The 22,888-nt window shown below is 44.0% G+C and overlaps 9 protein-coding genes and 1 non-coding gene across 10 annotated transcripts; 3 read left to right on the top strand and 7 right to left on the bottom strand.

Moving 5' to 3' along the window:
- Window positions 1-89: 89 nt before the first annotated feature.
- Window positions 90-2,549, bottom strand: MKT1 (Mkt1p; the record flags this gene model as incomplete). Its single annotated transcript, XM_037282180.1, has 1 exon — window positions 90-2,549. The coding sequence occupies one exon, from the start codon at window positions 2,547-2,549 to the stop codon at window positions 90-92; it is 2,460 nt and encodes an 819-aa protein (XP_037138075.1).
- Window positions 2,550-3,026: 477 nt separating this feature from the next.
- Window positions 3,027-4,064, top strand: OST3 (dolichyl-diphosphooligosaccharide--protein glycotransferase OST3; the record flags this gene model as incomplete). The annotated part of the gene is made up of 1 exon (XM_037282179.1): window positions 3,027-4,064. One exon carries the CDS (start codon window positions 3,027-3,029, stop codon window positions 4,062-4,064), a length of 1,038 nt encoding a protein of 345 aa, XP_037138074.1.
- Window positions 4,065-4,159: 95 nt separating this feature from the next.
- SNN1 (Snn1p) lies at window positions 4,160-4,474 on the bottom strand (the record flags this gene model as incomplete). Its single annotated transcript, XM_037282178.1, has 1 exon — window positions 4,160-4,474. One exon carries the CDS (start codon window positions 4,472-4,474, stop codon window positions 4,160-4,162), a length of 315 nt encoding a protein of 104 aa, XP_037138073.1.
- A 173-nt stretch (window positions 4,475-4,647) lies between these two features.
- Window positions 4,648-8,178, bottom strand: TCB2 (tricalbin; the record flags this gene model as incomplete). Its single annotated transcript, XM_037282177.1, has 1 exon — window positions 4,648-8,178. The coding sequence occupies one exon, from the start codon at window positions 8,176-8,178 to the stop codon at window positions 4,648-4,650; it is 3,531 nt and encodes a 1,176-aa protein (XP_037138072.1).
- A 293-nt stretch (window positions 8,179-8,471) lies between these two features.
- On the bottom strand, window positions 8,472-12,644 carry TOP2 (DNA topoisomerase 2; the record flags this gene model as incomplete). Its single annotated transcript, XM_037282176.1, has 1 exon — window positions 8,472-12,644. One exon carries the CDS (start codon window positions 12,642-12,644, stop codon window positions 8,472-8,474), a length of 4,173 nt encoding a protein of 1,390 aa, XP_037138071.1.
- Window positions 12,645-13,285: 641 nt separating this feature from the next.
- Window positions 13,286-13,359, top strand: HG536_0Btrna1N. The gene has a single exon. It is a non-coding gene; the product is annotated as a tRNA-Asn (tRNA).
- A 132-nt stretch (window positions 13,360-13,491) lies between these two features.
- Window positions 13,492-14,067, bottom strand: RHO2 (Rho family GTPase RHO2; the record flags this gene model as incomplete). The annotated part of the gene is made up of 1 exon (XM_037282175.1): window positions 13,492-14,067. The coding sequence occupies one exon, from the start codon at window positions 14,065-14,067 to the stop codon at window positions 13,492-13,494; it is 576 nt and encodes a 191-aa protein (XP_037138070.1).
- Window positions 14,068-15,171: 1,104 nt separating this feature from the next.
- On the bottom strand, window positions 15,172-19,068 carry NST1 (Nst1p; the record flags this gene model as incomplete). Its single annotated transcript, XM_037282174.1, has 1 exon — window positions 15,172-19,068. The coding sequence occupies one exon, from the start codon at window positions 19,066-19,068 to the stop codon at window positions 15,172-15,174; it is 3,897 nt and encodes a 1,298-aa protein (XP_037138069.1).
- A 604-nt stretch (window positions 19,069-19,672) lies between these two features.
- On the top strand, window positions 19,673-21,715 carry YVC1 (Yvc1p; the record flags this gene model as incomplete). Its single annotated transcript, XM_037282173.1, has 1 exon — window positions 19,673-21,715. The coding sequence occupies one exon, from the start codon at window positions 19,673-19,675 to the stop codon at window positions 21,713-21,715; it is 2,043 nt and encodes a 680-aa protein (XP_037138068.1).
- Window positions 21,716-22,133: 418 nt separating this feature from the next.
- Window positions 22,134-22,769, bottom strand: HG536_0B02550 (Rab family GTPase; the record flags this gene model as incomplete). The annotated part of the gene is made up of 1 exon (XM_037282172.1): window positions 22,134-22,769. One exon carries the CDS (start codon window positions 22,767-22,769, stop codon window positions 22,134-22,136), a length of 636 nt encoding a protein of 211 aa, XP_037138067.1.
- Window positions 22,770-22,888: the final 119 nt, after the last annotated feature.

Genomic DNA, 22,888 nt, shown 5'->3' with positions numbered 1-22,888 from the left:
GATGTAGTTGGGAATAGTCGGACTTTGCTGTCATCTGTTGTTCTATTTCCTTTCGTTACTTACATAAGAATACCTTAGATATCTAAGGATCAGCTTGCAAAAGCCTCTCCACTAAACTTGACGGCTTTTTCGAACAACAATGCATCATCATTCTTTATCAAATTGTGTGACGCTAATGCTGTCAGAACACGAGAACAGTGCTGCAAAAATTCGTGAGAGCTGGAAAACTGTTGTTCCAGATTTGGCGTGGATTTATAGGTACTGAACTCAGTGGCAATCAAAGTTAATGCATCTGCCTTTGCGTTGCCGTTATGCAGGTATTTTTGCAGGAAGAATTGCCACATCATTGCCATGACAGTATTTGGCGTGGTCAATTTGAAGGGCATGTTTCTCACTATTTTCTTCTGCCACGCTTCTCCTTCGAGCGAGACTCGGTCAAACTCGCCGGAGGTTAATGAGGACACGATGACGGCTTCGTACATCTCATTCATGTTCGCCTTGACGTAGTGTAGGTGATCTCTGAAGATCAGAGTCTTCTTATCCACTGGACCGTGGTAATTGGATGGTTTTTGTTCGATTTGATACAGAGTCAACAGACGTGTCAAAAGAAGCACGTAGAGGGATTCCTGAGGATATGAGCGCAAAGTGGCCTGCGACAAGGCCGATTGAGCAGAAGGCACAGTATCTTGAGACAGAGACAAAACATCCAGCTTCAAGAATACAAGCAGAATTAGGATAGATTCGTGGAATTTGGGATCGACTGACATCTCATTCAATTTTAGGAATACTGAACCCCATTCGGTTGGTTTTAGAATTTTTTTCTCCAGGTCAAGATCAAAGAAATCGAGCTGGTACAGAAATCTGAGGAAACTAGTGGACAGCAGATCAAAAGGTGCGAGCAGCTTTTTCTCTGCAGGCACCGAGTTGGGAAAAATCACATTGTCACTAATAAAGTCGTTCCCGAGGTCATCTGAATTGTTTATCAACGTAATAAAACTCTTCATGCTGAACTGTCTTTCAATGTCATCGGTCTTGACTATCAGCCTATTCAGCTTATCAAATATTGATGGCATAACTCTATTAACCAGCACCGTCGCATCTTCAGGAGCAAACCAGTTTACTTGCTTTATTGGTTTGATTTGATAGTATCTATTGATTGGTTGCGTTAAGAGATTAATCTCCTTATTTTTAAAGAGGTCAACGGATTTTTTGACCAAGTTTCTGTATGAATTAGTAGATCCACCAACGAGTGGTGGCTCTTCTGGATAAACACCTGTAGTGATAGCGTCAAACAATTTACCGGAAACCAACCCGAGAGATTTGTAGAAGTAATACTCGGAGGGAAGTTGTTGGGCAATGAAAGCATGAACATCGGAGGGAACTGGCTTCCGCGTTAAGCTTGCGGCTTTTGAAGGTTTAGAAGCCATCCCCTTATCGCTGGTAGCATGGCTCTCTCCATCACCTTGATCGGTCTCGAGGTAATCTCTAATATTCTCTGCTTCAACGTAGAGTTCAACCTTTCCGGAGTCCTTCAAAACAGGCATATATCTAAGCGCGGAGACACCCTTCTGGTATTTGTCAACAAATTCCACGCTCTCCGTCTTTATTGGATTGGAGAATTGATACGCATAAAAGTTCGTACCTGTGGTCACAACCATTTCTAGTGCAATCTCGAAGACTTGCGATGCGGGGTAAATTTGTAAAGGCGGTAAGGTCACCGGTTGCAAATCATTACCGACTGCCATCGCGATGTCAACAAATTCCTCATGAGAACAATTGAATTCTCTCAGGATCCTCGTTTTATCGATAAACCTGAACTCTTTGTTCGGAAACTCCATCCCCAGGATGAACTTATCGACATCCGATAGCATGAGACAGTCAGTAGGCCCATAGATCGCATCGATATAGCCGCTATTCATCAGGTATGACAGCTGGGACCACGAGGTGTACGGTGCGACTTGGTAGATTATGTCGTTATCAATGAAATAGGCAATCAAATCGGAATAAAATCTCTTTGATTCGATCATCGTGTTATATCTGAACGGTTCTTGAGGCTGAATTGGCTGATCAATGTACGACGTCTGGTTGCTGCTCCGCAAGTTGTTCCATTGTGTCCAACCTCTGTGTCTCTGAATGAAAATAGCCTCCTTATTAGCACTCACTGCTGAATTCGCCGAATACATAGCAGTGCTGCTAGACGTCGACGCTTTCGAACCGGGCGAGCTCATTGCCACGGCAGCAGCCTCAGCTGCATAGCCATTGAGATAATCGGAGTTTTCCAATTGATTGCTAACCATACTTCCATTGAACACGAACACGGGGGTAATGTTGTACTCCTTAAAGATCTTCAAATCGCTCTCCAAATACATCTTCAGACTTGTAGGAAAGCCCCCAATGGCATCAAGATATTGCTCCCTCTTGCTTGTCAACAATCTAGAGACGTAGTGGTTCACATCAACCCCTAGAGCAGCATTCTTAAGGGCTTCGATCGGGTACGATCCCACCAATCCTCTCTCAAAGAGATATGACTCCAGAGACTTGATAGCCATTGCTCGATACGTGTAAAGCTAACCACAAAACCGAGTCAATCTCGCTCTGCCACTGTTATCCCGACACTCTCAGTTGATACAACAGCCCGCCGTAGAAAAAAACCAGCTGACAACCAAGATATCCAGTTCTGCCAATCACGCCCTCTGAACAACGAGCAATCCAATCGGAACACTCAATGAGCCAAACACAAACTAGATAACTAGCCTACTTTCAACTGATTAGTTCTTTATTTATTTAACTTGGTGATTTTTGTCAATTTGTCGCCTATGTGGCCGTATCATGAGATAAGAACATATAAGGTTCTTAACAGATTCGAATTCAGGTTTAAATAAAGCAGAGATGGTTGATTAACGAGCAGTCAGGACAAGATTTAAGACTCAATTCTACTCCTTTCAGGTTGCAATTAGCCATTAAAGCCGTCAGAAACTGGTGTCGAGGAAGAAGTCCGCGAAAATCGCAATTAAGGATCGTCTAGCATGAAAATACAGCTACTGCTTGCGTTTGCCACGCTGTTTCAATGGTTTTGTATGGCATTGAGATACGACAAGCTGCTAGAAGAGTCGAGGAAAAATTTCGGTAATGTTATTGAGCTGACAGATACAAATTACAAGCGCATACTTGGAACACCACGGGATTCGTACATTCTAGTGTTCCTTACAGCGTCAGCTCCTCAGGTTGGCTGCTCGATTTGTTTGGAGGCGGCAGATGAGTTCAAGATGATTGCAAACTCGTGGTTCAAGGACCATCCAGATGCGGTTTCCAAGAAAGGCCGCGAGGCGAAAAGCCTGTTCTTCGCGAAATCTGACTTGAAGGATCCGCAACATATTCCTCAGATCTTCCAATTTTACTCTTTGCAGCATGTGCCACGTCTGTTCCTGTTCGCTCCTGGCGGAGATATGCAGAGTTACCAGATCATCGATCTGGCAGGAAACGCAGGTAAAGACCGCGCCCTGCAGCTGATCAGCTCGTTGAAAGCAGAGACCAAGATCGAGGACTTTGTACTCCATTTGCCCGTCGACTGGTCGTTATCCATTGCCGTTGCGTTTGTCACCTTTACTGTGGTGTACCTTTTCAAGAGACACTCGGAGCTCATGTCAAGGCTTTTCAGCTTGAGACCTCTGTGGGCTGTTTCGTGGACATTTTTCGTTATCCTGATGCTCGGGGGCTACATGTACAATAACATCAGAAACGCACAACTTGCAGGTGTTGGATCCAAAGGTGAGATAATGTATTTCCTGCCGGGTCAATCCCAGCATCAATTCAAGATTGAAACGCAGGTTGTAGGTGTAATATACGCCTCGTTGACAGCATCTCTGTTAGCTCTCATTGTTGGTATTCCAAAATTGCGCGACCATTACCAGGGGTCTTCATCGATGACATTGCTTGAGGTGGCTTCGAATATCTTGTTAGCGGCGATCGTCTACGCCTTCTTCGCCGGTCTCACTTCTGTTTTCAGTATCAAACAGCCGGGATATCCTTTTCAATTGATGAAACTCTCTTCACTTTTCAAATGAGAAGTCCAAAGCTCAATCTCACCATTTCGTTATGCTGTGCGGCTGCTATCTATCTCTGTATACTGTAGTTTAAACAGTAAGCGAAGGCATATGGACTAATATCGATTAACCAACCTTTCACCCCTCAGCTTGATCTCATTCAACCGTTTGGTAACTTTGTTCAGTCGTTTCTCCAGCTCCCTTACTTTCAACGCAGACTTGGCTATATCCTCCTTGTCATAAAGGAGTTCACTCTCGCATTTCAATGAGTTTCGACATCTACGCAGTAACAGCACTAGCAGAGCCTGGGATTCTCTTAGTTGGTTGATCGATTGATAAATGCCATCGAGATCTGTTGACAAGATAGAATATACGCACAATTCGACCGCGTGGATGCCACTGCCCTCTGTATCCTCAGGATTTGATTGCATCCATGTAACGGATTGTAGTTACCTGGATTCACAGTACCTTATTCTTTAAAGCTCTTATTAAAGCTTTCACAAGCGCCTTACGGGCGATGCCAGCCAAGCCGGTATTATAAGCTTCAACAAAAAAAACCAATGATACATAAGAAAACTAAAGAGAAGTGAGCTTTATTAATCATTTAAACAGCGGCATTGTACACGCCTTGCGCCACATAATGATTCTTCTTGCCGCCAAACATCGTCCGGCCGAGCTTACCGATGGTACCAAAACCGGCACCAACAACAGTGGTACCAACCTTCAAACCCGTTCCTAATCCCTTTTGTGCGATGTCGCCGACCTTTTTTTCGGTCTTCTTAACATTCAGCGTATATCTTGGAGAAAATTGGAATGATAAATGAAGCACACCACCGTCGCTTCCATCCTCGGCGACGACAGGTACATCCAGCTCAGTTGTGCTTTCTGGGTCAATCTTTGAGAGGGGAACAACTGCTCTACCAATCAAATCATCTGCGTTTGCAGCGTCCCAATCCATGACCTTGATGCGCAGATAGTCGTTGACTCGGTTATGGATCACTATGGTTGCTGACTGGTTCCAAACGGGATCCAATGTCTTTCTTTGATGGTGTGTCTTAAAGATTGGATCCTTATCATCGTTTAAATAGAATTTGAGGAATGGATCGGAATAGCCATTCAAGTCTGCGGAAATTAGATGTTCAGCGCTCTTAGCGGTGACAGTCAGATCTCCAGAGTTGGTAATCAGATCTGCCTGTGGAAGCTCTGAAACGGCAATTGGAAACCATGATGCTTGAATCATCAATTTGGCACTATTAGCTCCTGATAAGGTTAATATAGATGGCTTAAAGTAACAATTTTTGATCAGCTCTATAGTTGGTATTACAACTTCACAAATGCAGTCCTCCGCCTTGTTTGCATTTTTATTTTTAGTCACTCTGAAAGTAGCTACTGAATATTCAAGCTCTTTGATCATCACATCACCAGTCCATCCAGTAGTGATACTTCTGGTAGGTATTTTGGGACTAACAAAACGAGGTTCGCCGCTTCCATCAAAAAAGGCCTGAACATAAAGCCCAACTTGAGGCAATTCTCCGCTGAAAACTGATAAAGAGAAAATACCAGCGTTGTACTGCAACAGCTCATTAAAATCAAGCTTCATCTTGTTGCTGCACATGGTCTCAATATCCTCAATATCCATCTGCTCTTGCTTTAATTGCTCTTTCTCTTCCTTAGACAACTCCTCCGTCTTCCTTTTAGCTAGTATAGCCTTCCTCTCTTTCAATTGATCAAACTCTTGTACTTCCTCCAAACTTAGAACAGGCAAAGCAGGATAGAATGAGACATAGTAGGTCACTGTACCTTTGGTTCCCTTTTTGAAGACTAAACGTCCTGTCCTTGGTTCGTTATCGACCTTCTCAACGTATCTGTCGTCAGGTCCCTTCTGGAACATGTTATCAAGCTTGATGTCAAATGATCCCACAGAGCGATCCTTCTTAACAGTTTCCACATCCATCACTTCGATAGAGAGCTTTTGATTGGTGGATGAGATTGCAACATAGACGGCCCGATTCCATATTGGGTTCAGAGTTTGCGATTTGGCTTCTGTTCTGGCTCGTGGAATACCATTTACCAGTACTCTCGCATAGGGATCAATCTTGCCCACTTTCTCCAAGTTTTTTAAGTCTTCAGCTTTGTTCAAGAGAATTCTCACAACTCCAACTGGTGGCGTATATCCAATTGCATTAGTTCCCACATCGAGATCAACAGGTTTCCAAATAGCTGCGACCTTCAATTCAGCCTGTTTATCTCTGAGTGGGATAGCTTTCTTATCAATCTGGGTTCTATCAATGAGATCATTTAGTGATTGCACTGTTTTCGTGACCACCTCGCCCTTGGAATCCTTCACGACCAACCTGCATCTTGCTTTACGGCGGTCAGAAATGACTGCTTCATAGCCTTGGTTCCAAATCAAACTATCCTTTCCAGACGCTTTACTTGTTGTCAAAACTAGTTTAGCATTTAGATACAACTCAACAAACCCTGTAAGTTTCTCCTTAGCAAAGCCTGGACCAACAAGTTCCTCAATTGTAATCTTCGTGATACCTGTATTAAATTCTGGCTGCTCTTCTACTGTGCCGTCTGGCAATTTCTTAGGTTCAATAGTAGGGAAAAATTGCAAATCAAATGTAAGCGTCCCAATTGGTTTAGAGTTTCTCAAAAAGTTAGCTTTAAGGTTCTTCTGATGACTTTTCTCATGAAGCGATGTCAAATTGTGTTCAATTCTACCCAGAACTTTATCCTTCATTCTTTCTCGCTTGTCAAGAATGGTGATCGTAAAGGGATCAGTAAACGCATTCACGAGAATGTATAAGCTTTCATCCCATACGGGATTCAATGAATCTCTAACAGTTCTGGTCTTGGCGACAACTTTCCCGCCAACTTCGAATGCCAAATATGGATCGATAGACTTAGCGAGCAGCCCGGTGGAACGACTTAGACCTTTAACATTTTTTACCGTTATTTCCAGAACACCAGCTGCGACAGCGGCACCAGAAAGAAGCTGGGGAATGTTTAGCTGCAAAGAGAAAGGAGGCAGCAGCATAGGTCCCGCGTATACCTGAGCGAGTTTTCTAATAGTGGGAAACAACCCTGGAAGAGACATGACTTCCCAGTTGAATATGAAGTCCCCTAGGGGGCGTGCAATAAAGTCTATGTTAGGAACATCCAAAAGCTGAATGTTAATTGTTTCCACATGGGGAAATGGAGTCATGAGCTTGAAACGAATTCTGACATTTGCCCTCAAGGAAAAGTTGGAAACGTGAAGGGGAATGGTGAGCCCGAAGAGCTTAGCTTTCACGACAACTTTCTGATTAACGTAATTTCTCAGCTGCTTAGCGTTCATGTCGCACAAAACATGTGGCGTGAACGAGACGCCCCAGTCCATTACAACTATGTCAGACTCGGTATTTTGGAAAGTCTTGACGGTGTCAATTCTTGGTGGTTTCACACCCAGGGTAAACTGATCAATCCAGAGTGCTTTAATGAATGGAGGAATTGATGGATTGGTAGCAAGCATCTCGTTGACCTGCTGCACAATCATTTGGGAAACCGCAGGTTCCAGTCTAGGCCAATACTTGTCCAGAAACGTATTCAGCCATTCCAGACTCTCGTAATCGTCTTCAATTTTCTGCACAGTCAGTTCTCTCTGCAATTGATCTCTGATTCGGGATCTGTACTTGATGGCTGACGTTCTATACAGAAGAGCGCTCACCAGTCCGATGAAAAATACTGGGGCAAAAGAGAATTTGAAGTGCCCGATACCAAAAGACAGAATTCCAGTAATAACAATCAATCCGAGTTGATGATACCAATCCCCGTAGAACTGATCAGGAATCACGTTGTTCAAATATGTATCTTTACTCAAATCAAGCATTTCATCCGCTTCCGTTAAAGCATCGTCTTCCTGCCAGCCACCAATCTGCTTCCATCCGATATACGATGGATTGACAGGCTTCCTAGACGATTCACCACTATCAACGTGCGCGGCCTTCTCGGGGGAAATGTCCTTGCTCGCGCGATGCTCTTCATCTGCCTTCAAGTTAATTGGGGCAAGCTTGTCAATACCATCCTGAGTAGCCGTTTGGTCTTTCTTCGGTTCCTCTATCACTTCTCCTCCAGTTAGTTGACCTGACATTGAAAATTCTCCCTTCACTCGTATTTCTCGAAGAAGATAAAGCTAGTAAACGGGGAAATCTCTACTTTGAATCCACCACCACTACTCTGCTTTTCAATGATCTGACGAAACTTCTCAACGTTTGTTGGTCCTACCTTTTGGTTTCAGAAGTGGGTTCTTCAGAGTATTTGGTTTTTTTTTTCATTTTTCATGCATCTGAAGGGATATGTCCCCTTCATGCAGAGAACTTCGCAAAGTGCTTCGCTGCAAAGAGAAGCTGAAAAAACTGAAATTATTTGCTGACCCAAAGCGTCTCATTCATCCTCGTCATGGAAAGATTCGTCTGAGCCCTCATCATCGTTCGCTTCTACAAAGCTATCGTCCGACAGTTCGATGAGATCTGGAGCAGCAACTTTGGGAGCTCGTCTGGACCTTGCAGCTCTTGGCGATCTCTTGATCGGTATTGGTTCATCGCTGTCAGAATGAGCAGAATCGCTTTCATGGGACGTTGCAGCACTCTTGGGTGATTTGCTTTTGGATTGGGTTGCTTTTTGCTTCCTAGGAGCACCTTCAGATGGAGTGGTGTCTGTTACGGCATCGAAAGAGTCGCTTAATTCTTTAAACTTTGAGGAAAATGCACTGATCTGGCTGTCTTTGCTCTTTGTCTCAGACTTGACAATTGCGTCAAAAATGGTTGGCTGCTTACCGTTGGCTTCGATTTGGTTCGTCTTATCAAAAGATGGCGTTGGTGACTGAGACTTTCCCTCTGCTTTTACTTTGACTTGCTTCGGTTTTTGTATTACCTTCGGTTCAAGGACGATTTTCTGGAAAGCGGTATCTTCCTTTACCTTGCTGATGGGCTTTTTGGCCTTCTTGGGTTTCTTTCCCGGGTTGTAATCGTCATCGTCCTTTGCCGCATTTCTCTTACGCTTGCCCTTTGTCTTGCCGCTGGCGGGGGCCACATCACCGCGACGCATTTCTTCGTCGAGAGCCAAAAATTCGTCATAGGCAGCTGCAAATTCATCTAAATCATTTTCCCATAGCTGTTGTGCTGAAAGCTTCAATAGTATTTCCAGTTCCACTTGCTTCTCCTGTTTTTGCTTTAAGAGCTTTTCGTATCTTTCCTTCGTCAAGGACCAAATTCGCATACCAAGCAGATATTCGTAGGAACCGTATACCTCTTCTGGTCCGTTATTGATGTCGCTGCCGGCTGCTACAGCCTCGTCGTCCGCTTCTTCAGTTAACTCATCATCAGCAATTTCTTTGATCTGCTCGTCGGGCTTACCGTAAGAAGGCTTCCCCTCTTTATTAATTCTAGGAAAGCCAAGCGATTCCAGCTCGGAAATGATAAGTTTATGCGGTTTGTTTGTCACTGTGAGCTCCTTTTCAATAATCATTTTAATGAATCGAACTTGATGCGAAAACTTCTCAACTTCCCATTGCAGCCTGTTGGCCATAAAATCTTTACGCTTCTGGTAGTACTCTAACCTGACATGGAAGAACTCCTCGAGAATTTCTGCGACACTCTCATATTTTTTAATTTTATTTTGTGGACTGAAGGCAACCATGTTGCTAAGGCTAATAGAGGAAGTTAGTTTAAACCTCTCGTAGAATCCTATTTTCCTCGTTTTCTCCATTTCTTCCTGCGTAAGTTCGATGATGAATTTGATAGTATCTCCGTGCTGCTCTTCCATATCTTTGATCCACGGTTTAGTCTTCTGATTGCCACTCAAGCCTAGTAGCAAGTATTCCTTTATAGTTGAGGTCCAAGTTCTTGCTGGTAGCTCGGTGATCTGCAGGGTCGTTTCTCCTATCTGCTCGATCTTCCCGTACATACGATATCTCTGAGAATCAAGCTTCTCTAACGTTCCTCCCCAGCCTTTGTACCATGGGTGCATTTCTTCGAGCGGTTCTTTATTCATTAAGTGTTTCAAGTTCTTCACAATGTCCACCGGATTGAAGGGAGGAATATTGGTGCTCCAACCAGTTCCAATACCTTCTGCTCCATTTACCAACACCATCGGTATGATAGGAAGATACCATACCGGCTCCACAGTAGCCTCATCCTCCTGAACATACTGGTATAATGGATCATCAGAAGGATGAAAGATCTTCTTCGTAATCTTACTCAGTTCTGTATAAAGATATCTGGCTGCGGCCGCATCTTTACCACCGGTAGCTCTGGTACCGAAAGCACCATTAGGTTTAAGCAAATTGATATTGTTAGATCCGACAAAGTTTTGTGCTAGACCCACGATCGTTTGAGCTAGAGCTGGCTCACCATGATGATAAGCAGTTTGTTCGGCAACATAAGCAGCAAGTTGGGCCACTTTGATATCTGTCTGCATCTTACGCTTGAAGACGCCGAAAAGGACTTTTCTTTGACCAGGCTTGAAACCATCCAAAACGTTTGGAATAGATCTTATATTATCGGCTAGCGAAAACAAAATTAGCTCCTTGTTAATGAAATCACTGATCGGAATTTCTGTCAGTTGCGGATCCAACACTGTTCCAGGTTCATACTGCCTTAGCCACTCCTTTCGATCGTCAGCTTTTTTCTTAGCAAAAGCCAACTCTATGAGTTCCTTATCTCCAGATTCTAGAGCATGAAACTTCTTGAGATGTCGATCTAGATCAGAGAAGTAAGCACGAACCTCTTGACTTGAAGATGTTCCCAGACCTTTGTAATACTTCTGCTTCCAAGTATACCTATGGGATTCCTCTGCTCTCCATTTTTCGTAATCTGGCATGTTGTAGAAAGATATAACTTCCTTCCGGGGCCTTGTGATTGTGACCTTTACAATAGGTGTGATGAATTCGACAAGGAAACCTGGAATATCCAGAAGACCCGGAAAAGAGCTGTCCAGAAAGTTTATTATCAAACCTTTGATATGCGAACCATCGTGATCTTGGTCTGTCATGATCATCAGATGACCGTACCTCAAAGAGCTAGTATTTTCATATCTTTTCCGATGCTGCAGACCCATAATCTTTTTTATTGCTTGAATCTCAGCATTTTTTAAAATCTGATCCGCCGTAGCTTCCCGAACATTCAATATCTTCCCTTTTAATGGATAGCAACCGTAGTAATCCCTACCGACAACGGATAACCCTGCAACAGCCAGCGACAAAGCTGAATCTCCCTCTGTCAAGACAAGAGTGCACTTGTGACCATCTTTTGTACCGGCCTTATTGGCGTCCTCTAGTTTGGGATAATCTGTGATTCTATTTTTACGAGAGCCGTCTGATTTTTTTAAGGCATTGTTTTCATTTTCAGTAGCTATCTCTAGAATTCTAGCTTGCAGATCAGTCCGCATGATTTTTTTGATGTAATCATCAGAAACTTCGCAACGAGATCCAAAGTCTCTTACTCTAGTGGTCAATTGCTCTTTCGTCTGAGATGTAAATGCGGGATTCTCGATTAGACAATTGACGAAGAGAAACAGATGATTCTTGATCTGAAATGGTTTAATCGATTTCTTCTGCTTTTTAAGAAGTTCAGAAACCTTCTTAATTATTTGGTCAGTGATGTAGTTGATATGGGTGCCCCCTGAAGTAGTCGCAATCGAGTTAACAAACGAGATTTGCTGAAATGATATATCTGAGACAGCAAACGCTATTTCCCAACAGTTATTAACTCGCTCATACAAAATGGTTGGCATTTTCATCTGTTCATCGCTTGATTCGCTGGTTTTCGCTAAGCGTCTTTTCTCGAGAGACTTAATGTACAGCTCCACATAGTTTTTGAAGTTTCTTATCTTCAGACACTTACCATTCAAATACACGCTGATGTCCCGAACTGACCCATTAATGTCGTAAACACGACGTCGTAACACACCGATTATGTCATCATCAAGCCTCTCCATCCCAAATCTTTTAAGATCTGGCCGGAAGGAGACTTTTGTATAAGAAGGCCCTTTCTTATAGGAAGTTATCTTAGGTGGGTTACAAGTGCCCATATTGTTTTCCCATTTTTGAGCGTACTTCTTGCCGATCACAGGATCGGCTGTCTCCAGTATAAATTCGGTCGAAAAGATGTTACAAAGCTTTGCCCCATAACCGTTTCTTCCACCAGTTACCTTTTTTTCGTTATCGTCATAGTTCGACGACGTTAGCAAATGGCCGAAGATCAATTCGGGAATATATATCTTTTCCTTTTCATGGATCTCGATAGGAATACCTTTTCCATCGTTTTTAATCTCGATAAAATTCTCTTCTTGCTGGATGTTGACTTCGATCTTCTTCATTGAGGGATCTCGAACCTTGTTGTCGGCAGCGTTAACCAGAATCTCGTCGAAAATCTTATACAAGCCCGGCACAATCTGTACTGTCTTCTCGATCATCTGATCGGCTTCTTCATCATGGACCCATTGCTGCTGCTCCTGAGACTCCACCGACCCAATATACGTGTCAGGTCTCTTTAGAATATGTTCTAATTGTGAAATCTTCTGGTACCTCTCGGAGGCAGACTTCACCTCGACTGTCATGAGAAGCTCAGCTAGTCTCAAACCGTCTTAGTTGCTCAGAAATCAAGATTTTAGCTTTGTTTACGTGTTTTAAAGTGTAGGAGTATCATCAACCGCGTCTTGTTTACCGATGAACCTGCGAAAAGCGTTTCAAACATATCATCTAGCAAATCGATCGAAATATAAAAAGACGGTCTAAATCTTCCTCTCTCTCTGCTTTGCCCTATTCTTTCCGCCAGAGCAAACATAGAGTGCTGATGCCTGTAAGGTCTTGACGAATCATCGATAAGCTGACGCAGAACATCAGGAGAGATTGCAGTAACAGCTTGCGGGACGCACTGAAGTGATTAGGGAACAAAAGTGACAGGAATATACTGACGGAAAGATGGGTGCCAACTATTGATTTCAGTCACACCAGTTCCCCAATGAGTGCTTTCCAAGTCATACAGTTTCTCTACACCAACACGATTACACGTAACTGGAACTGACGCGTGAATGGGACACCCTAAATACTGTAGTTGGGAGGATGGCTATCGCATTAGAAGCCGCTTACTACCCGCTAGCCTAGCATCAACCTTGTACTCAGTGGCGCCGAGTTGTTGGGGCTGATCACCATGGTGCGACATGGATAAAAATTAACTCTAATTTTTTACCGAAAAACCGACTCCGTGGCCAAGCTGGTTAAGGCGTGCGACTGTTAATCGCAAGATCGTGAGTTCAATCCTCACCGGGGTCGATTATTTTTACCAATACAGCTGGAAGTTCATCAGGCAACAGTTGCCTGAGACACTTTGCTTGCATTGAGCACGTATCGCAAGAGCGAAGTTTATTAGTCGAACTGCAGTTCATTATTTGAAGTTCTATATCTTTAAGCGATGAGGCAGCACTGTCGACCGGGTTCCTTGTTCACCAGCAAGCTGGTCCTTGTTGCTAGCTCGAAAACATCGTCAACTCCTTCTCCGGTGAGAGCGCTGCACTCCAGGTATTTTTTGGCACCTATCTGCTTGGCCATTTGCTGGGCGTCCTCCGGACGCACGAATTCCTCTGCCTTTGAGTTATCTTCCGAGGCGTTTCTAAGATCTTTCTTGAGTCCGACAAGTATTATGGGGACATCAGGGCAATATCGTAGTGCCTCTTCCGCCCATTTGGTTCTAGCATTTAATAAGGACTCCGGATCATTAACAGCAAATCCTATCAGTATTATATCGGCTTTTGAATACGAAAAGGGACGTAATCGTTCATATTCCTCCTGTCCAGCTGTGTCCCACAACGTGAGTGACACTTTGATGCCATCAACTCTGCAATCCGTGACATAATTCTCGAAAACGGTAGGGTGGTATTCTTTGGGAAATTTCCCTAATGTGAACACATACAGAAGGGACGTCTTACCGCAAGCACCGTCGCCAATTATGACTAGTTTCCTTCTGACGGAATTTTCAGACATATTATTAGCTCCTGTACCTATAACCAAAGAGAATTTATACCGTTTGTTTCCAGAAGAATGGAACAGTCCAATTATACTCTAACTCGGTGATTTGCCCGTCTCTGAACGATTATTCTGCCTGCTGCAGGCCCCGTTAGCCTTTGGTCCCTAGATGGGAGTTAACTAAAGGCATTTCGTGTTGCTGCGCTGAATAACTATGAACGAGATCTAGCAAAGACTTAATTAAAGATGTCCATACTATGAGAAAGAGGAGGTCAATCAATCCTAGCCTGAAAACTGGAAATTTCGTAGTGTCACTCGCTTGTCAGGTTTTCAATGCCCTTAGTCAAGAAACTAGCCTCGATGCGACGCACCACATCGAGCTGACTTGCATGGGAAAATATGAGAGGCAGAACCAAACTGCTGTAGGAGAGAGAAGCCGCAACACTAACACCGCCGGATTTACTTTCCAACCGATCTGTCTGGTTTGTTTACGATGAGAGACTTCGAAAATTGGACCGATCGAGCTAATACTAACAGAAGTTATCATTCATGAAACAAGCGCTGGGGATCGTCAGCGGTAAGGTCGTCGAATGAGTCTGTTGATAAATGAGCAAACCAGGACATAGTTATTTAACCTTTGGATCGCTATGTCGATATTTTTCCTGATGAGAAGAGCCCGAGAGCTAGACAATGCTAAGCCGCTTTTTTGCGATTATCAAAGGAATAGATGTAGCAGCAGAGTATTACATGTTAATTAGCATGCATGTATTATGATGAAGAGCAATAATGAGTATGAATGCTCTGCTACACTTCTAACAGCTCAAACAATCAATCCCAGCATAGAAGTGGAATCGACTGAGGTTTTCGATGCATTAATAATCGACAAATTCGGAAATTTTTTCAGCAGGCAAGTTCCCTGTGCAACCAAATAGGAAAAAGACTTCGGCTTCTAGAAAGGAAGTGCCTTCGTTGCCCATGGCTACCAAGACGCCCAACTCTGACCTTTTATAGCGTCAGCGCATTTGTTATGCAATCCGGCTTACCATTACATATCTTTCATAACCATTTATGTGACTAGGCAAGCTAAATTTTCCAGCTTATAGATTTACACCAATCATGCTTTCAACCCCATATGTTACCTGCCAGCGAGGAGTGAGTAGCGGGTTGCGTTACACCGAAAAACTGGCGGCTGAAATTTGGAACATTTTCTGTCGTGACAGCAGAAGTTGGGCGATCGCTGAGCGGTGACACCATAGGCCCCGTGGCCTCGGTGAAGAACCCACCATTCGAAACATCTTTCGAGAGCTTCCTTGACTGATTGTTCTTTGGGCCACTTGTTGGCCCTGCCATTCTCGCATGCGTTATTGAACCTGTCGCGTCGGTCAACAGCTCGCAACCGTAATTATGATGCATTTTCACCAAATAGCTAATAAACGAGGCATAGCTCATATTGTGACAGAGACCGTTCTGATGGATGAGGCTGGTAAGCACAAAGTCCTTTGAACCTGGAGGACGCAAAGGCAAATAGGCTCTGTAGATGCTATCCATATAAGCTTCATCTTCAGCGTCCGGTCCGTTGTTTATCATTTCGTTTTCAGCTTTGACGTTAGACAGCAGCAAATTCGAGGGATTGTTGGCTTCAGCCAAAAAAGATGCACTTGAATGAATTGAATGACCCCAGATATTCCTTGAGAGTTTGTTTGAATTAGCTGATTCGTTGGTAGTCAAATTTGTAGTCTTGGCACCATTGCTTTGAATCAAACTGTCATTGTCATTATCCCAAATAGAGCTATGTTGTTGCGAACCTCGCAGGGCAGGGCTATCGGAGGTTGAAAGGTGCACAGAGGAACGATTTGAACCGAGACGCATATCATTGACATGCCCATGAGCAATACCAGCTGCCACGTTATTGACAATGTCCCTCCGTGGTCCCCAAACGGCATCCGGGCCGAATAGATCTGTACGGGGGACCGAAGAAGAATCATCCAGGCCAGCAGATGAAAGCATACTGGCGATATTGTTCATCTCCTTTGCCAAATATTCCTCATCAGGGGGTTGTGTGTTATTTATACCATATGAGGAGGCCGAATGCTGACATTGCTCCCTAGGGATATCCAGTGAATTTGTCTGGAAACTCTTTAACAAACTGGAATTACTTCCAAATGAATTCCAGGACGGTAAGCCAAAATGTTGACCACCGAGGCCATTAGAAACCGAATTCTGAGAGCTTGAAGCTGGTGGCAACATACAGGGAATATTGTTAAAAGATAGTCCGTCTCCAGCGGTGTTAGGTTGCATAAAGTTCGATGATGAAAACATTGAAACATCGTTGGGCATTACCTGATTAGCTCCTTGCGGGACCTTATTATTCATTTCCAACAATTTGTGGATTCCTGCAGAGTTAGGTGCCGGCTTCGATGCAGTTGCTGAGCTGACCAATATATCATCATTGATGCTTGATCTGTGAAGAGGCAAAGTATCAGAATTTCCATAGGGGACGTTAGGTGACATACTAGGATACTGAATAGGAGTAAAACTAGACGCGTTCCTCTCAGGTGCCTTCAAAGGCTGCTCTAAGAATACATCTTGTGTATTATTCAGTTGCCCGATTTCCTTTGCGCTATTGATCCTCATTTTTTCCTCTTCATTCTGTTCAAACGCTTTTTGGGCTTTTAATTCCTCTCTTTTCCGACGTTCCTCTTCCCGACGCCTTTTCTCTTCCTCCTTTAACCGCTTTTCCTCCTCCCGCTTACGTTTCTGCTCTTCTTTCAGTTTTCTGTGACGCTCCTGCTCTTCTTCTCTCCTACGCTGCTCTTCTAACTTACGTCTCCGTTCCTCGTCCTTTTTACGCTTCGTCTCTTCAACCTTCTGCCTCTGAGCTTCTCTTCGTTGTTTCTCTCGTTCTTCGGCCTCCTTTTTCATCATTTCGGCCTCCTCTTCCCTTTTTCGCCTCTCCTCCTCCTTAGCCAGTTGCTGAGCTTTCTTCTTCTCCTTCTCTTTCTCTCTTTTCTTGAGCTTCTTTTCTTCCTTAGCCTTTTTCTTCACCTCTTCTGCTTCTAACTCTTGAAGTAGTTTCAATCTGTTATTTTCGGCCTGTTTTTCATGATACGATTCCATGATCCTGCCCTGTAAGAGCTTAGTAATAGCAATTTGAATCAGTTTACGACCTTCTTCTAGACGATCGGCTTCATCCACGCTGTTCTCGTACCCGTCATTTTCGTCATTATACTCGTCCTCATGACCATGATGAGAATGGTAATGGCCATTGTGATGCCCGTGAGAGTCACTTTGCATACTGTCTTTGTGCTCGTAACATCCATGATGGTCTTCAACATGCGTAGCATGTGGGCATGTATGATGGTTTGCATCATTAATTGAGGTGGAATCATCCTCTTCTTCATCGAGCTGCGATCTAAAGTCCGCATCAGCACCAATTTCGTCTTCTTCATCCTCATCGCCGTCGTAGTCTGAGTACTCATCGTAAGACTCTTCAAACTCGTTGTCGTGGAATTCTGCTTTGTCAACCTCGTTGCCAGCGAAATCCATGTCATACTCCTCGCTAATTTCATCATGACCAGGCATCTCTACTGGAGAAACCGTTGTCACAGCTGCAGCCGCCAATGAAGCGCCTATAGCGGCAGTACTATATTGATCATCAAATTTTTCGCGAAAAGATTGCATTATCATGTCCCCGAACCTCTTTCGGTCCTCGCCAAACATAAACCTCGTAAATAGTTCGCGCTCAAGTTGTGAAACTTCCTTGAACTCTTTCTTCTGTGCGTCATAAGAGTTTGTCATCCTATCGGCCACATGTCGTTGCAAATTCGCGTACTCCTCGGAAGTTAACGGCTGTCCATTGTGCAGCATCGTTGTAAATTCTTTGGCGCCCCCTAGATTTCGCAAATTGATACTGCCTGCATCAGCTTGACAGTTCAGAACCGTCGGAAGATTTCGTGAACCATCTGCATAGTCTTTTGAAAGCGGCTTCTGCTTTTGCGCCACAAAGTTCTCGATAGCTTTAACAAATCCCTGTCCATTATTGTTCATCAGGTCGTCAGTCAACGCGCGCATATCGGGGTACCTCATCATGCGGTTCACGTATTCTTGAGCTATTTTCGGGTGCGACGACACAAACGTCTTGGCAAATTTCAAATACTTCGCTTGCAACCCCTCGTCGTCCGCCTCCATATCGGGCACTTGGTCACTCTCAACAAAAGTCTCGTCAATGCACTCTCTGTCTTCCAACGGCGATCGTACAACATTTGTTTCTGCTGTATGTTCTCCGGCACTCGTAGAGACTTCGCCGTTTGCTACCATCTCTTCCTGCATATAATGCAACTGTTGCTGCTGCTGCTGCTTACTCTGTTTCACATGCATCACTTCTTCTTTCAGCGACCCCACTGCGCTGGGCGACAGAAAGTACTTCACTACATCGTCCCTCACATTTTCCGCTTCGCCAGCGTCTCGGCTGGCGGGACCCGCGGCATCCGGCAGTGCGCTCCCTTCCTGTTCCAACGACTTGGATGTCTGCAGCTCCTTGATGATGCTGAGATGGAACTTCACCGGGTTGATCTCGGGATCTCGCTCTTTGTCAATATCATACAAAGTGTTGTATATGCGCTCCATCTCTTGATCCATCGCCATGTGGCGACGCCCGCACACTGAACAGTTACAGTTGTGACTGTTCTGGTAGTTTCGAATGATATCAAATACCTCGTCTTTTTCAATCCTCAGTATTCTCTTTTTCTCCTCAGCACTCAACGATTCCCAATGTGAATCCAGAGTAAACGCCATAGGAGACGCTACGGCTCCCGCGGATGTATTTATCTCATCGGCTGCTCCTTCGTTTGCTAAAGATTCCACGATAACGTCGCCGTTCGGTGCTCTTTTTATTATTCGTGAACTAGGATACTCCTCTGATTCATGGTACAGCTTCGCCTGCATTATCGAAGAAGGGTTCTTCTTGGAATGCTGCTTCGACTTGCTCTTCTTCTTCCCTTTCTTTGAGTTTGGAGGCATATTTTCGCTAACTATCCGATTCTTCTTAACTTCAGTCCCCAAGTACCCCTGGAAAAACTTTAAGAGATATTCTCTAATGCTTATTCAGCACAAATCAACGAATGGTAATCTACTTGAAGCCTTCACCTCTTTATTATGACAGTTTTCGAAATACCGGAAGCTTGAAGAAAGATTTCTAACAGCTTTGAAACAGCCTGTAGAAGCGACAAATTTTTCGTAGTTCAACAAGCCCAGTGAAGAGATATCTAACTAGTTCGAGAAAGGTCGATCAGGACTAGCATCCGAGGCCGATACTTAAAATCTGACATAGTAATGTTACCAATGGTCTCCCATCTTGGTACTGGGACACCAGCGGGATGGTCGTCGCGCTATCACGGCGTACTTTATATATGAAACATAAATTCGATTGGGCTCTGTTGTGAAACACTCTTGTATAGCAAGATAGTCGATTTCTGATCCAAAGGCTTGCAGATTTCCGTCGATGCCAAACCTCAAGAGTGGTCTTCCGGTTTTACAGTTGTTATAAACCCTTTTGCTGTATTAGACAATTGGGAAAACGTCCTGCAGGTGGTTGGTCTGAAGCTACCAAGAAACGTAGGTCAACATGACTCGTGGCGCTGCTACCCTTCCAATGTTCCAGGAACAATGTCTGGCCGGTCATGGGGATCCCACTTTGGGGTTGACACCTCCTTCTCCCCGGCAGATATTGAAGATAGCTTCGAACCTTAAGTATCTAGTGGACAAGGTTATCCCAACGGTCTATGACGTCGAGGAAGTGACATGTCCGCACTCTCGAATTATCAATCAGGATGTCATCAAGCTTGTTAGGGAGGCTTGCGGTGGTAATCCCAAGGATAAGAAGAGCCTGCAGAAGTACCGGTCTGTACTTCTGTTTGCATTGCTGAAGGTTTCTTCCTGGTATATGGAGCTGGCGGCTCAGGAGCTGTACAGTGCCCCTCTGTACGAGCTGCGATCGGTTGCGGCTCAGCATCTATGCAAGGTTGTAATTGAACATGAAGAGAAGGTCGATCTGCAGTTTCTGTTTATGCAGATGCTACTGAGAAGATATGTGATTAACGAGAATGACGAGGATAGCGAACCTGCAAGCGTGTTGGAATTGGCCGCGGATATGCATGCTACCGTGGTGATCGGTTCCAGCGGCTTTCAACGCTGTCTGAAGTGGTTGTGGAGAGGGTGGATCATACAGTCTAGAGATGACGCTACGATCTTTGTCAAGGACGAATCTATTGCATCGATTTCTTTAAAAGATCATTTTGACCCTGAAAGGATCAAGACCCCAATGTATCAGAATATTCTCCAGATAATCTTCTCCTTCTTGTTTTTGTTTCTATACACTATGGTGGTTAACGATAAAGACTCAGCTCGAGTGCAGAGCCTAGATTCAAAGGAGATTATTTTTTACCTCTTCACCCTGGGGTACGTTATCGACGAAGCTTTCAAGCTATACTATGTTGGAACAGCTTACTTTTCCTTTTGGAATGCCTTTAATGACACTTTATATACCATAATTGGGATGTCCATGATACTGCGCTTTATCAGTCTTGGTCCGATCAAAACCGAAAAGCCTGCGGAGTACTGGGACATGATATCCTATAGAATACTTTCGTGTGCTGCGCCTTTCGTTTGGTCTAGACTGCTGCTCTTCCTCGAATCTGTTCAGTTCGTGGGTTTAATGCTGATAATTATCAAACATATGATGGCAGAATCCCTGGTATTCTTTGTGTTGTTGTTTTTGATGATGTTTGGTTTTCTACAAGGATTCATTGGACTTGACTCTTCGGATGGTAATAGCGATATTACCAAAGATATTTTGACCAATCTGGTGATAACTGTCCTTGGGGACGGCAGCTTCGAAACGTTCCAAGACTTTGCTCCTCCTTACGCGGCCATTCTTTATTACGGATACCGATTTATCGTCACCGTCATTTTGCTGAACATTCTAATTGCTTTGTATGCAAACGCTTACCAGCGAGTGGTGGACAATAGTGGCGACGAATACATGGCTCTCATGTGTCAAAAAACCTTACGATTCATCCGGGCGCCCGATGAGGAAGTTTATGTACCGCCTTTGAATATTATCGAGGTGTTTGTTCATCCAATCTTGAGCTCGATGTCGGCGAAGAGTGGAAAAAAGTGGAATCGCATCATAATGTCAATTCTGTACAGTCCCGTTCTTTTTGTTGTCGCGGTGAAGGAGGTACGCATTGCGAGACGTATCCAATATAATCGAATGAGGCATCTCCAAGATGACGCCAATGAAAGCGATCAAGCATGGGACTTGACTGACGGATTCGTGGAAACTAGACATGATATTTTCTTCCAAAATTCGAACTCAGGCGTTCATGCCACACGTAAAAAGAATGAAGAGTCCTTAAAGAAACAGCGTGAAGCAGAAAGTGCTGACCCACACTTTTCTGTATCGAAGGAATGGTACGGAAAGGTCAAAAAATCTGTCCAGCCTGTTCAGGAAGGTTTTCAAACTGGTATCGGCTGGGAATCCTATAAGCTCTACAACGAAGTGCAATCAAGATATGAGAAATCGGAGCAAAAAATCGAGGAATTGAGCAATACTCTCAGAGAGCTTGTTGAGTCACTTAAGGAATTAAAATTGGAAAAGCAGGAATAGAGCTTTTAACCTTGGCTACTCAATGTGTCGGCTAATACTGACCAGAACCATACTTCTTAATTCGATACCGCAGACTTGGTTTCACCCATTTCGTCTTAGTTATATAAAGGTTATATAGCTTCAAGTTGTTTGAAACATTCGAGCCACCTCGCCAATAGCCAGTATCGTGCAGACTGTCATTTACAGCCACGCGCTCCATACGGTACATCCAAACAGGCCATTTGCATGGGGTGTCCATCTGCGGATTTCAAACGCCTACTTAATCGCTAAATAAGCTCTTGAGAGCTCACTGACGTTACGTCTTTTTAAAATTGCGAACAAGCAGGCACTTCCCCGCAGGACCAAGTTCAGTCCAAAAAACTCCAGCATTATCGTTCGCTCATAATCAAATCAAATGCCCTACAGAGCCCAAAATAACCTAGCAATTGCAACCAGCGGCCTTAACAGGTCCATTCACAGATGACGTCAAATCTATCCTTTGATCATCCGCAATTCTCACACCATTCGACTGATTTGCTGACTCTTGCGCTTTTTTCAGTGGGATCTTCTCGCCGATAGCGAGGAAGACTTCATTAACATTCTCACCGCTCTTTGCACTTGTCTCGAAATAAAGAAGTGATTCCTCCTCCGCTAATCTCTCGGCCTCCTCGCGCGCAACCTTCCTTTCTTCGCCGCTCTCCAGAACATCAATCTTGTTACCCACAAGAGCAATTATAATACCCTTGCTAGCTTGTTCATGTAATTCTTTTACCCAATGACGTGCTTTAATAAACGACTGTGGTTTAGTAACGTCATACACAACCAAAGCCGCCTGGGCATTCCTGTAATACATAGGTGCCAAAGATGCAAATCTTTCCTGTCCTGCAGTATCCCATATCTCAAACTTCACTGTCTCATCGCCGATATTAACCCTTTGAGTTAAGAATGCTGCCCCGATGGTAGGTTCCTTGTTCTCTGTGAAATCATCTGACACAAACCTAAGAACGATGGAGGATTTACCTACCGCCGCTTCACCTAGCAATACAAGTTTGATTGAAATAACAGACGAGTTCATCGGTAAGCCGACTCCTTGTGACTAGAGTTGTCAAGATCTAACTGCCTTCAGCTGGGGGATGCTTTTAAATCAGCCATCTCTTAGCTGATACGTACACTGTGATATTTCATAACGATATA

Source organism: Torulaspora globosa, chromosome 2, assembly GCF_014133895.1.
Source record: "Torulaspora globosa chromosome 2, complete sequence".
Lineage (NCBI taxonomy): Eukaryota > Fungi > Ascomycota > Saccharomycetes > Saccharomycetales > Saccharomycetaceae > Torulaspora > Torulaspora globosa.
The sequence above is the reverse complement of the archived record's forward strand: the minus strand, read 5'-3'. Positions and strand labels throughout refer to the sequence as shown.